Consider the following 14,951-nt stretch of genomic DNA (forward strand, 5'->3'; position numbering starts at 1 on the left):
ATTCAATAGTTTACTAGTTATTGAATAGTTATTGATTAGCCAAACTAATCAAATATCATTTGTTTAACATTTTCTCTTTTTCATTCATTGACCTTTATTTTTTCTATTAAAATTTATTACTCATCGAAAGCTATCTAATTTGTTCAGTTTGGTAAAAACAAAATGTTTTATTGAACTTGTTATAAATTTTTAACAATGGCTGATTATCCAGCCGCTGAAAGGGTTGATATTTTATTGATTCTTGGTGAATCTAGACGTAATTATCGACAAGGTGCAGCCTTGTATCGAATTCGATATCCCGATAGAAGACATCCAAGTCATACAACCATTCGTGAGATTTACCGTAGAGCTCAACAAGGGCAACTAGCACGGGTTAGAGAACGTCGTAATTACAACGAAGATGATCTTCGTGTAATAGTCGTTTTAGCAATGGTTCATTTGAATCCCCACGTTAGTACCCGTGAAATTCAAAGGTAAAGTGGTATACCTATGGCTACTGCTTGGAGAATACTGAGAAGTCAACGTTATCATCCATATCATATTACTTTGACTCGGGATCTCACACCTGCTGATATGAGGTTAAGGCTACAGTTTTGCCAATGGGCACGACAAATGATTGCTAATGATCGTCACTTTTTTCAATACGTAATGTTTTCTGATGAAGCAAAATTCAAAAGCAATGGAAAGCTTAACCGACACAACTGTCATTATTGGTCGAATGTTAATCCGCATTGATACAGGCAGATAGATAACCAAAATCGTTGGAGTCTTGATGTTTGGTGTGGAATTGTTAATGGATACCTTGTAGGCCCATACTTTTTCAATGAAAATGTAAATGGCCATAATTTTTTACAGTTCCTAAGAGAACCTCTTCCAGTACTTCTTGAAGAAGTAGATTTATACACAAGAGCAAGAATGTGGATTCAATTAGATGGAGCACTTGCGCACTATGCTCGAATAGTTAGACAATATCTTAATCAAAATTACCGTGACAGGTGGATTGGACGCATTGGACGTGGAGATTTGGGTGTTCGATGGCCACCGAGATCTCCAGATATGACATCACCCGATTTCTATTTGTGGGGGTATTTGAAAGATGTTGTTTATGAACATGAAACTACAACAAGGGAAGATATGATCCACAGAATTCAAACCGCTTGTGAAAACATCCCAAGAGCTGTATTACTCAGAACAGTAGAACATTTACAGCAGCGAATTGAATTGTGTATCCAACAAAATGGTGGTGTCTTTGAGCACCTGCGTTGAATTTTGAGCAAAAGTGAGAGGCAAGGGGACTCACTCTAATTAAGCACCCCGAAAAGTGAGAGGCAAGGGGACTCATTCTAATCAAGCACCCCGAAAAGTGAGAGGCAAGGGGACTCACTCTAATCAAGCACCCCGAAAAGTGAGAGGCAAGGGGACTCACTCTAATCAAGCACCCCAAAGGGAACACAATCCTATTACGTCCACGTCGTTGTTCCTGGGTAACGCTAAAGTTAGGATATAAATATGGACTTCACATAACATTTGATATTGCATTTTTGCACTTTTGACCTTACAAAATGGCTTCAAAGTCAGCAAAGCATAATCACATTTTAAGTCAATTATTCTCTTAATGTTTATTACAATAACAAAATGATAATTCTACGAAAAAATTGAAAGGAAAACAATCTTAGGCTGATACGTCTTAGTTGACCTTGAATTGACCTTCTCAAGGTCACTAAGGCAAACTTGAAATGTCATTTCCGACGTAATTTTTTCCGCTGCTTCGTATTCCGAGGTCAAAAATAGGGGTTCCCGTTAAAAAAATACAATGATCTTCAAACGACCTTGAAAATCGAGTTCAAGGTCATAGGTGTTTGTGTCATTCGATGGCCCCCTTTACCCCCTTCAACTTTCGTTAAGGTCATTTTTCGTTAAAATTAGTTTTTCAATGGTTTTTTGTCGTGGTCGGATTAAAATGAAACACCCTGTATATATATATATATATATATATATATATGTATGCATACGGAGGGACTGTCGGTATGGGGGACAGCTCGAGAGGTTAGTTGTCGGGAGGAAAATTCTTGGAGTGGAATTTGATAGTCGGCGCGTGCGCGGTGAGTGCTTCATTAAACTGAATTGTTAAGTTGGTTCGGATGAGGAGAGAATGGGCTGGTGGATTATAACTTGGGCAGTATTATTCGGCCGTACTATACGCGCGAAGAAGTTTGTTTTAGCTAGGTGCCGACGTCAATCAGAGTACTTTAAATTGTTGCTGGGCTCGACTGTATAGGTATTGTGATTGTATAGGTAAGCATTCGACCATTTGTAAACTAGTGAATTTACGACACTTTATCATGAATTTATACTTCCGCGAACAACATCCGTCAAAACTGCCAAAGCCTTCTCTTGCAATCTCGAACCATCAGACGCAGAATTGACATTATTAATTCTCCTCTATATATATCACCTCTGCTTTAAACTTCCTAATTTATTTTCTTCTCAGGACGCTATAGCTCTCTCCTCTCGCTCAGCCGTCGAGCACTTAAACTTATTTCGAAGTTAACTTTCCTCTCGCGTTTCTTTTCTCCCTTGCGGGCCATTGCGCGGGCAGCTCTCCTTGTTATAACTTGAAATCGACATAATATCGCGCGGCAGTGTTTTCCTCGGTAGGAGACGTATAAAGAAAAAAAAAGAAGCTCCGATGCGCGAGATCTGTATTTATTAAAAAAGTTGCCGCCTCGAAACTTGGACAGTTTGTTTGCGCGCGGTAATTTGCCAAGAGCTCTGTCCTTTTATCCGTACAGTTATACATATATATAACACGCCAGAATATAACTGAGTCGATAAACGGAAAATAATATAAGCGAGGAGTTTCCAGCAGTATATGGAAAGAATACAACCAAGTTTCTGAATTAGTTACATTGTTACCGGTGCACGTATTAATTAGTATACATCGTGAGAATGTCAGGGCAGAGATCTTGAGGTCGCGATGAATGAAGCTTTAATAGCCTCGCATTATTCGCGGCCGAGTCGTCGTTGTCGTCGCTACGGGCGCTGAGTGCGGCCTTCGCGGCTGCGTCACAAACACGTGACGGCTTATAAATAAGTTTATCGATTGATCAATCAATCCCTCTGTCCATGTGTCTTTCTCAGCTTTGCTTTCTTCTATTGTGGCCTCTTAGAAGTGTACACCCGTCTGCTTTGCTTCTAATTCTGTTTATCATTCTATTTTTCGAAATGCTCCGGCCCGTGTGCTCTGCTCGTCTAATTTCGGATTCAGTTAAAAGAATGATAGTATATAAAGTGGCGATATAATGTCTATAAGCATTAGTGGGTTGGTGCTGCCGTTATTCACACTGCACATGAGTTTAAATATTGTTTTTAATTTTTTTTTAAACTCTATTTCCATGGATAAAGAATTACATTGTTAAGGACGCAGACGTGGCACTGACAGCTGCATTTAAAAATTGATTTACTTCTGAATTGCCCGCGAGGCGATAGAGTTATTATTGAGTAATACGAGAATAAGTAGTCGCATCCGGAAATAGTCAGCCGCGAAAAAAATATAAATCAATACGTTATTGTTGTATACTCGAAGGGCAGAATATTTTTGAATTCTTTAGACCGAGTGATGTGAGTAAATTATATAGGACTTCTAGATGACGTCGTCAAAATTATTCAAGCCTATATTTTCTCTTGTTTCGATCGCACGCGAACCATCGAATATAACTTCGCTTGCTATATGATTCAAAATAAAAATCACTCTAACTATAAATCGAATAATTTAAACTCGAATAAAATTTAGAAAACCTTGGATCTTCGATGCTCTTCATCCGTGAAATTCCGACGAACACGAGGCAGCGCCGTCTTCTCTGAATTTGTGTTCCCCCACGAAGCGCACTCCTAATTGATCTCCTTGTTTTGCAGCTGATTTCTCGCTCTCTCTCTCTAGCTCAGTTTTTCTTGCCGAGGACGCGAAATATAAACGCATCCAAATTGTCCTCTCTGAGTGCGTATTGTCGCGGTCGCGCGCAGAAAATTTGAATAATAAATTTCAACGAATTCGGATTTTCCATTGGGGCTGACCCGTTTTTCCAGCGCGGGATGAGCGAGGCGAGCAAGGAGACCATCGGACCTCGAACCGCGCTCTCTAATCTAGGATTGGAATTTATAGTGCCGGCGCGCGTGGAGAAATTAATTTTTTTATTTCGATTATGGATTCTGTCGGAGATTGGTTTAGCGGCTGCGCAATTATTCGATTCGTTATTGGGTTTCGTGGAAATTTTGTTTTGACGGTGACGAAACGAAAATCAATCATATTTCCAACGCTGTACGTATACGTGTAATGGACATAATTGGATCGTACGCAGCCATAAGCGTTGAATTTTCATTGATAGTCAAATATAATGACGCATTTAAACCACTGGAGCAAATAGAACTGCTGACAGCATTAGCTTTCAACCTTTGAAAGCTTATTGTATAGACGAGTCGAAGCAAAACAAATTGCAGTTCAATTCGGATAAAGATATGATTCAATCCAGCGTTAATGTTCGGCAAATCGGAATATATGAATAATATTCAATGAGATGCATAGTATTTCAGCGAGTACTAACCTTCGTGTAGACCCCGGCGCTGGACAGTTCGTTCTCGATGACCATGACGATGATGCCGAACATGCCCATGACGAGGGCGTAGTCGCTGATGCGTTTTCTCTTTTCGAAGAGGGCCTTTCGTCTGCCGAGCCTGTAGCCGACATTGGGCTTGTGTTTGCTCGCCGCGCCGATGCTGCCGGAGGTGCCCTTGCCCATGCCGCCCGGCACGCCCCCCTGGGAGAGGGTGCGCTCGTCCATGCCGGCCCCGGCGCAACCGCCGGGACGACCATAGCCGTCCGAGTGCACACCCACCAGGGCGATCGCCGCGTCCTCGCCGACAGAGCCGCAGCCACCACCGCCGCCCATGCTGCTGCTCTTCATCGCCCCGGGGATCGAGAGGGTCGACGCCGGCTTCCGCAGCTGCAACAGTCCCAAGACATAATGTACTCTCCCTGTGTTTTTAACCCCCTTTCAGTTGCCGCTTGTTTTGGTTTTTCGACATTCTTTTTTGTTTTTGTCATAGAATTCAGGTATATAGTGGCTCTAGAGACGTTAAGGCAGCGTTGCTTTACCGGCTGAGGCGCTACTTTACCGACGGGGTTGAGACGTTTTTACCGACGCATTAGCACCGGCTGCGAACGTGACTGTGTATGCTACTTACCGCACTTCGAAGCGTTTGCTCATATTACAGTGATCAATGCAGGCTAAAACGTCTGTTGCAGTAGGAAGTGGAGATATAGCGCTCATGCATTTTGCGAAATAAATTTTTTAGGTCGGTTAAGTAGGTCAGCGATAGTGAATTCTAGTACATTGAATTCTGTTGGCTTTTTGAACTTTCATATGTATTATATCATGAGTTCGACGATTCGATGCTTCGATGATTCTGAAAATGCGTTTATATTCTGCTGTTATTATGTGCATTCGGTGTGAGTGGGGTATGGTGAGCAAGCAGTGTGTGATCATTGGTGTCTACTTCATAGGCTCTTGTTATTGTGAAATGGCAACTAAATCAAATCAGAAATTACCCGTTCATTGTTTCACTGATAGAAAATTGCGGCTGGACTATAAATTGCAGCCTTACATAAGTGTCCGTAAAGTAGTCTTCTGTATGGCATAATGTTCCAAGTTGAGAAATAAATATTTCAACGAAAGCCAGCGATAGGTCGTAATTCAATTTTCGTCTTCGAAAAGTTTTCGATACTCGGAAAAGTCCTTGACTGCAGAGAATCATAAAGTATGTCGAATAATACTTTTCCGAATTATCGACCCGTCGTATGTTACATAATCACCCTCGCTAAAATACGATTTTCGCATTAAAATCCCCTCTCGTAAACAATTTATGTAAACTCGGCGATTCATCAACAACGCGTACGCGGGCGCGCGAATTTATCTTCGTGCTTTATCATTCTAAGCAAGGATTTTATGAATACATCATCGGCAATCCCTGCCAAAATATGACATTCCAAAATGACGATGAATATATAGAAAAATATCGAATCTCGTCCGATGCGACTTCGAAACTTTTTACAACACGGATGAGTTTTACTTTTTTCATTAAATTTTCGAGAAATTTCATTTAAACAAAATGCTAGCCCGTCCTGCGTAATATATACCTTCTTCCAGCAGAAAACCCGAGCGGATTTTTCCCTCGACTCTAGCTCGAGTCTCCGCGGCTCACGCGATCGCGTTACCTATATAGCAGCCCCGCGAGTATCGTCCCGGAAGGATCTCCTCTCTTTTCTGCCTCTTTCTTCCGTTATGATCGTCACGAGTGCGCCAACGCTTTTACCTCCCTGCTGTGAAATGGCGCGCGGGCTTCTTTCTCGCTGTACAGCCTGGATATCCTGTATAACCGAAAAATACATCTAATTGATTGTACGGTTATTAAAACGCGTTCAGAGGTATAACGTATAATAACGCAGATACGAGCTGTTATACGTAAGCGGAGTAGGGTTTAAGCCGAGGCGGTTGCTGTTGTTGCCGTTGACGAAATTGTATTAATGGTGCGACAGGATTCTCTCTTAGAAGTGTGAATTTGATGGTTTGAAAATTTATCCTCTTCCCTCTCTGAAGCGCGGATTGCATCCAAATAGGAAGTTACAAATTGGCCTCTGGCTTAGAATTGCAACAAGCGCTGGAAAATCGAGCCAATCGAATAACGAAAATCGAGTTTCTACCGTTCCGGCATTAGTCATATACGAGGTGCGAGGGAATTTGTTCCTCAATCCTTTCGCTGCTGCGTTTCTCACGGGATATAATGGCTTCATAAATTTTAAATTATACATATATAGGTACCTAGCGCGAGGGGAAGGTATTATACATTACGCGACGACTCGCGGAGTATAATACATACCGCAATTTTCAGATAGCGATAAATTCCGACCCCATAAAACGCAGAACTGCATGAAAGCGCGCGTTAAATCGGAAGCTTCGTTTGGCCTTGATCGTGTTGTCGCGTCGGGAGAGCATAAAACCCGTAAAATCGACTTCGAAGATAGCTCGAGATCCTTTTTGGAACGATCCTCGTGTGGTATAATGGAGATCGAGACAAAGAGCTTTCTACGAGAATTGCAAATAAGAGTCTGGTGTATATAGTCAGGTTTTGAAAGATCGTATTTCCCTGTCGTTTAGTCGACGAAATCGAATTTGCCTTGATGCAGGGCATCGAGTATCTCGGGGCTCGATCCATCTCTGTTTTTTTTCGGGATTTCTCCGCTGCTTTTGCTGCTGCAGGATAAGAGTTTACGTGCAGTTTCGTGATGCTGATGGATGACTCTGAGCGTCGCTGTCTTGGATGTGCGGGTATGCAAAGTTTGCTTCTGATATGGGATCGAGTTTGAAGTTGATTTTTTGCGAGGTCGCGGGCGAATATCGTGGTATGGAAAATTGACTTGGGAAAATTACCATTTTTTTGTTCACATCTGATATGCATTTATTGAGAATAACATAAGTCGTATATGCAATACTGTTATGATTTTAGTTTTATATATAAGATTTTTCAGGTGAATACAGGGTTGCGCGGCATTTGAAAGTAACGTAAGTTTGTTTGTTTTTTTTCTTGTAGCTTTCAGAACGCAATTTCTGCTTGCTGTTATGTTTCAAAAAATAAGCTTCACTATATTGAGTAATCAAAAAAAAAAACTCTCTGACAGCTATATATCGCAGTATAGAGAAGAAGCGTGTGGTAGAAATGTATAATAAAAACATGCTCTATATATTGTAGAGTAAACAGATATATTCCATAAAGTATCAATCGTCCTATATAGTTGTGCTCTAGTTAGCAATCTAATATCATCCATTTATATATAAAAAAATTGACGATCAAGATATAGGCAAAGGGCTAGGAAAGCATTAGGCAATTTTTCAGCAGTAGAATACAAGCCTACTTATCACATAACTCGTATCGACATGCGAAGGCTTCGATACTAGTAATTTATGTTTCACTACTTACAATTTGAAAAAAATCTTATATCTATATATAATAAAAGCGTCATATCGAAACGAAGAGATTCAATTCCAAGGTCATTCACATACCACATACCTTGATTGTACTCTAATTTATTGCTTTAAGAATCGCTATATGTACTGACGGGGATATCAAACGTTTGGATAGTTAAATTAAACGACAACAGCGTGCGTCACTATACGAGTATACCTACAGTCGTAAAATACATGTTTACTCTATGCTGCGTTTTTTTCAGGAAAAAATACAAGTAAAGCATGTTTTCAAAGTCGTCTTTTTATGAAATCGCACGTTTGCGATGATTCAGCAGTATCTCCAAGTATTATATATGAAATGATTTTCCTCATGTATACTGCAACGGTTTAGTTTTCAGTAAAACGATATCCCGCCCAATTTGGAATCTCATCGAGAAAATGCGCAGCCCAAGTTGCTAAATGGCGTGATAACGTGTAACTACTTGAAGTTTGAATCAGTAATAACACTCGCGATTAGTCAGACACACGTTTACTCCCTTAATTACTTTCGCCATTGTAATTCAGCGGAGTAGCTTCAACTGTGCACTTCTCCCGAGCTTCAAAAAGATTAGATCTAGATCCACTTCTATGCTTTATATCTCATACGAACAATAGCGTCCAACTTTTCTTCTATCCCGAATTCTCGCGAAGACAGTGACACAGTCGTCGTCGTCGTTTTAAAAGTTATCCGGATCATCGGTAACTCCTCTGAACGCTTTCATCGCGTTACGAACGATATACTCCGCCTGATTTACTCCCCGGAAAACAGACATCGCAACACGTACGCATCAGCGACGATGATAAATAAGTTGTATCCCGAGAAATCCTTCCAACATCGCTTCGTAACAAACGACGAACGTAACATCTATCTCGAGATGAACTTTTTCAGACCTGAGTATTAAATATACGACGTGAGCTGGAATAAAATGGCTGAGGCAAAGTCACCTCGGCGATAAGCCGCGATGCGTATAATGACGAAAGTTTCGAGGTTAAGAGGTGACGAAATCAATTATGGCGGTACACTGTTTGTTCGTTAAGGTGAGGAGGACCTGGTGCCGTCTGTTTGTCGAGGTGACGAGGGTTGCTTGTCTAGGTGTAACGAAATTACTCGAGGATCGGGATTTTTCAGGGAATTTATGTTAAAATTAAGTGGTCTGCTGAGAATGGTTTCTAATTGATAGTATAATTATGTTTTATAGCGGTTATTCTTTTCAATCGTACGTCAATATAAATACGCAAATGAGGATGCTAATCGAAATTCCGATGAACGTTGCATAATATGGTAAAGTGCATGAATAATTAAGCTTTGTAAATTACGAAGAATACGCGCTCCAAAATGTGTAAGCCGCGTGATTGTATCCGACGTAACGACGCATTTCCGAGCGCACCGCGTGAATACATCAGGCATTTTTCAAAACGCCACACGCACAAACTGTCAATTTCAGTCGCGTATATCAGCGAAGATACATCGCCGCATAATATCCAAGGGCTATATATGAATGAGTAATCACCGCTCTGTGGCTTGCTAATTATAATAGCTTGGATGCTAATTACGGATGAATGAATAGCGATCGCTAATTCATGCAAATTAGCGCAAGAAAGATACAAAGAAGACGTCCGGCGCGCGCTCGGCTATCATCGCCAGTGCCTGTATAATTAACATTTTCGAGGGCCGACACCCACTGCACACAAAGCGAGCTTATAAATCGTCGATCAATATGAAATTCAAAACAAAGAACTGCTATTCAAGTCGAACCAAATAAACAAACATATTCATCCTCGCGAAAACTCTGGCCATTATACACGGAACAACTTTTCCATATACATAATATAATGGCGGGAGCAGTTTGGTGTGTCCCAGCCCTCCGGCGGCCAATAACGATAAATCGCTTAATCTCTCAGTGTCCAACAGGACCGACCCTTGAAGAGCGACAAACGACGACAATCCGGTCAATGAAACCCCTGGACTCTCTGCTATAATGACATCGTGAGAGTGCAGCTGGCCACGAGACAATGAGACTCGGCTCGAGACAATGCGCCAAGTATAATATATATGTAGCAGTGCATTGTGTCCGCCCCAAGGGCAGCGAGCAGAGGCCACTTTTTTCTTCTTCTTTTCACGCTGATATGCTTCCGGCCTGCTTTTAATAACCACTGCTCGAAGTGTGGGTGTGTACGTGCGGGGGAGAATGTTGGCTCGAGGGTCTAAGCGGCCTGCGTTTCCTGAGTGAGCTTTAGCTTGTGCGGATGTTCGAGAGGATGTGTGCTGCTCTCGGGATTGTGTGTATACAGATGTTTCCGTATAGATGATGAGTTCTTAGAAATGCGAGTTTCTTTTTGGAGAAGAATACGGTATTTCATAAATATATTCTTGAAGAAAATTTAATAATGCAATAGATAAATTCTTTGAAAGCTCTTTTTCATAAGGCTCTAAAAATTGTTATATCTCATAGAACGATATTACATTGCCAAGTTTAATGGCAAAATTCTCGTGTATAGTTTATACGGATTTAGATACACACATTGCAGCCGAATAGGCACATTCCGAGTATAATATTATCAGCGTAAAATCAGCGCTAAAGCAAACACATTACAACTGAACCGCCCATATACATTTCGCAGAATCGCCCGAGCAGCACATGTGTCTGCTTCTAGTGGTCTGGAGGACAATTAAAGGATTATCTCCACAGTGGCTTGCTGAGCTGTAAAGTTGCAGGAAGCTTCCCGCGCAGCCGGAGCCTTGCGCAAGCGAGTTTCGGATTGCGCATTTCGATCATACTCCCGATGAGGCTGTTTTCTCATGACGGATAACTGCTGCGCGAAATTTCGCAGGCTTTGATCTCGCCCGTAAGCCCCAGCGTGATGCAGTACAGGCGATGCGCCGATAAATTGATATTGAAAGCTCGCCCCTGCAGTTTCGCGACTAATCAGTAGTTCCAATTATTTGCGAGGACCACAGGATAACAGGTGATGAAAATTATGATCTAGCAACATTTTAAATTTCCACCCGCTTATCACATTTAGCCGAAATCAAGCTAGTCAAAAACTTTTTAATTATCATAATAGCAATCGTTCTCCTCCACTCCAATCCAAATTCGAATTTTCGCTCTCTCTCTTGCGCGCGCGGCCTCAACATCCAGCGTTGCAACGCTGACTATGCGTGCGTGACCCGATTTGTCGCGTCGATATTTCATTGCTGGAGCGCGCAGAGAGAGAGAGAGAGAGAGAGAGAGAGAGAGAGAGAGAGAGAGAGAGAGAGAGAGAGAGAGAGAGAGGAGTGAGTTTGTGCGGAGTTTTGGCAAGGTCGAAGGGAGCGAGAGAGCGAGAACTAGCGAGACGACGCCAAAATTGATCGAGGTTATGGTGCAGCTCGTCGTCGGTTTTTGTTTGCTTTGCGACGAACTACAGCTGCGGTGATTGCAAGCGGGTTTGCACGTTGGTTTGTTTTTCCCGGAATTATTTCTAGCTCGATTTTTCTCGTCCGTGATTATACATATATTTATACTATAGTGTAAGAGGTATTAAAAGAGAAAACTCATTCCGACGTGCGCGAATATTCTAACCTTTCTCGACGGCGTCCAGCGTAGCTTTTGACGTCTGCTTGGAGAAAGGGGAATCCAACAAAAACTGTTGAGGAAGTTCGTTTCCTTTTCAAGGGAAAATTAATTTATCAAGCCAGCTTTATTCGAAAACTTGGGCATTCTTTAGGCGTTGGGCACAGTGTTAGAGTGAAACCCATTATTAAGAATCGAAAATGGGCCGTTCAAACTACGGACTAAAATTATTGTCAACTTTTGACTTGGCTGAATGAAGAGAGTGACGCGCCGGAAATCTATTTTGAATTACAAAGCATTCTTGTAGTTTTAAAAGTAACCGATCAGTGGGATCGTAGTATTGTTTTACCAATACTTTCAGAAGGTTCTGCGGATTTTTACAACACGGGGCAATATTATCGAGAACGTTCATCTCGAAATAAATCTTAATTTCTAATTGAATATTTTCGCGGAGTCGAGCGTTACCTAATTGACTCTAATTAAAGTCTCAAAATTATGTTTTCATTTCGAAAAACTTCATTCCATTCCTCGACTCTGCACATTATACTTCGTAATTAAGAGAACGAAGAAGTTTTTTCTTTCGCAGTCGAATTTCATCTTGCCGACGACAAATCGTCGAATATTGTCCCCGAGATGGAAAAAATTATCCTTTTGAACGCATACCAGGGCTCAGCCAAATTACTTTCGAGAGGACAAAAAAAAAAAAATACATCGTTTCTGCTTTTTTCCTGTTGCATGATGAATATTTTTCCGAAGTGAACTGGGGTAATTTCTTTACGAGACTGGTGTTTCCAAGTTTGTTTGTGCGCGGTCTTCCTACGCGAAAGAAAAAACAAGAACGACAAGCAGAGCACAGTGTGCACGGAATGACGTAGAAACCCTTATTTCGCAAATAGGTTCGAACCAGAACAACGTATTTCGGAAAATGCCATGTTTAAGAAATGCCAATTTTCTCTGGGTGAGTAGTGGTTAATTGCAGTATAGAACATGTTCCCGTGACAATGTAATTTCAAAATATCCAATACACCAAAGAACTAGATCGAGCGAAGCAAAGAATTCCGCTCTGCAGTAGTAATGCTCTACTGCGCGCTGCAGTAGCTTAGGAAGCTTTAATTAAAAGAGAAATTCGGACCTGCGAGAGAAGTACGAAGAATATAGTCCTTAAAGTTGTGTGTTGCGAGTGAAAACAGAAAGGCGCAAAAGAGTAATCAGTCGATTAGCATGTTTTTGCGAGAATGCTCGAGTTTAATTGGAAAAATACGGGGACGCGGAAGAGTATTTTTTTAAATGTTAAATGTCCCCATTACAAGCTGTTGCGTACATGACGCATCGATTTTTCGGATTACACGAACATTTCAGTTCGCCATGTGGAAGCAAAGCGAAAAAGCGTCGCTAAAGCCTTGAAACAACTATATTGCGAAAGCTCGTCATGCACCTTTTTTTTAATGCTACCGGAAAGATTCTGTTTCTAGAGCGCAATTTCCTTGCATAATTTGCGCGCCAGCCTTCGCCGCTACTCTTCTAATTACGAGCTGCGAATTTTTTAATTTCTGTTTGCCTTAATTAATATTATGCATTATTGCAGCGAGAGCCGCCTTGTGTACACGCAACGCGCATCACAAAGAAAATTTAATTTTCCTTCGCTTATACTGCTGCGCGACTCTCGTCGGTATTATGTGCATATGCAGACGTAAAGCAGCGAAGGAGATGCGGGTAATATATACGCGCGATATTTTGGGCTCATAATCGACGATTGTATAAATCACGAGTTTATATAGATACACGAGAGTAGGACGAGGCGCTAATCGCCAGCTGCGCTCTTTTAAGCAAGCTTCCAGGCAATTAGCGTACGCTACACGTATATACGAAGCTGTGCTGTGCGATTATTTATCCGTATAATTTCTCCTAAACGCCGAGATTACGGCTATATACCAGCTTAAGAATGTATGTTCATTTACTAGGCACCTATATGCCGCGGCTATTACAAAGCGAGCTTGCAAGTGTTGCATGCTTTCGAGATGAGTATCGCTCATTATGTGTTTTTGCAGGAAGCGAATAATTTCATGAAACAAGATTATAGAGTAATAGCTTATTTACTTTTTGCGGAATCGAAGACAATTTTGCTTTCCGATTAGTAGGAGTCGCTAATCTAGGGATATACTTTTGTTATGCTTATCAGCGATACTGATATACTAAAAGAAATTACAGCAAAATCTAGTTGAGAAAAAGTTTGGTATATGTCAGTTTCTAAGGTTATAAACTACGTAATAGCTGAATAGACGAGACCACTAACTATTGAGTCGATATTCCCAAAGACGGCTGAACACGATTCTGTTGAATCTTGGCTTGACTACAACAGTCAGAATTGTGTTATGAACCCATTAGTTATTATTCCTTGAAAATACGGTTAATAAGAATATGTTGGCTTTTACGCAGTCTTTGTTATGAGCATTATGCTTACGTCTGAATATTAATCGAGGAAATAATTTTCTCTTTGCGTTTCATTATCTCGGTCACTTTATATTCGTAATTTGATAAATATCAAGAGTAATGAGGATACATTTCAGAAGAAGAAAGAAGAAGAGTAGTATTACAGATACAGACAAAGAGGAAGATATTTTTCACTGTTTTTCACATGCTTTTTCGAAGGAAAAATCTTATACGAACATAGTTAGTCACTTTGTTAGCAATTTAGAACAGTTTTTCAGATTTAAGACTCTGGTTGAAAAGTATCCATAATCATCTGTTTTCTTCTAATACAATTATGATATTTTTTAGGAAGTTTTACCCTGGTAGAATCACTTTACTGGATTCTGGAGGAATCACTAGTTTTTTATAGGACCTATTGGTAAATCACAGTTTTAAGTGCAACAATAATATCACATTATCAACATCAACAAATTCCGTCATCAACATTCAGTATAATGAAACAGTATGTACTAAACTATTTTTAAGGACCAACCAGTAATTCTAAAAGTTAACTATAGACAATTCATCTCGAATATTTGTGCATTATCGACTGAAAAATCCAGTCAATTTTCTATCAGGGTAACTACACACACCAGAATCTTATCTGAATCATCGTTTCGTATTGCCACTGCTTAGGAAGAGAAGCTTGTTTTTAATCAATTTTTTTCACTAGGTCCAAAACTCGAACTTGTTTAGTGCAACCGCCAGTCTTCGTAAGAAGCGACATTACTATAACGAGTACAGCATATTATAACCCAACAACTGACACCATCAACAAACCATCATGCAAGAAATAATTCTCGTCCTCCCCGAAATCCATAATATCCATTTCCTTTACACACAGAACAGACAGAGTATACAGAAACTATAA

At 40.7% G+C, this 14,951-nt stretch overlaps 1 protein-coding gene across 9 annotated transcripts in view; it reads right to left on the reverse strand.

The window, feature by feature from the left end:
• LOC100119646 (small conductance calcium-activated potassium channel protein) overlaps positions 1-14,951 on the reverse strand; it is a 152,279-nt gene that overhangs the window by 30,394 nt on the left and 106,934 nt on the right. For 7 of the 9 annotated variants that reach the window (XM_031929393.1, XM_031929395.2, XM_031929396.2 and 4 more), the window contains one exon: positions 4,602-5,000. In XM_031929393.1, the coding sequence (XP_031785253.1) occupies positions 4,602-5,000 (399 nt within the window). Of the gene's footprint in view, positions 1-4,601; positions 5,001-5,605; positions 13,368-13,904; positions 13,962-14,951 lie in introns of those variants that run through there. The other 2 variants (XM_031929398.2, XM_031929399.2) reach the window with 2 other exon arrangements.

The sequence above is a fragment of the Nasonia vitripennis genome, chromosome 4 (genome assembly GCF_009193385.2).
Source record: "Nasonia vitripennis strain AsymCx chromosome 4, Nvit_psr_1.1, whole genome shotgun sequence".
NCBI classification, from domain to species: Eukaryota; Metazoa; Arthropoda; class Insecta; order Hymenoptera; family Pteromalidae; genus Nasonia; species Nasonia vitripennis.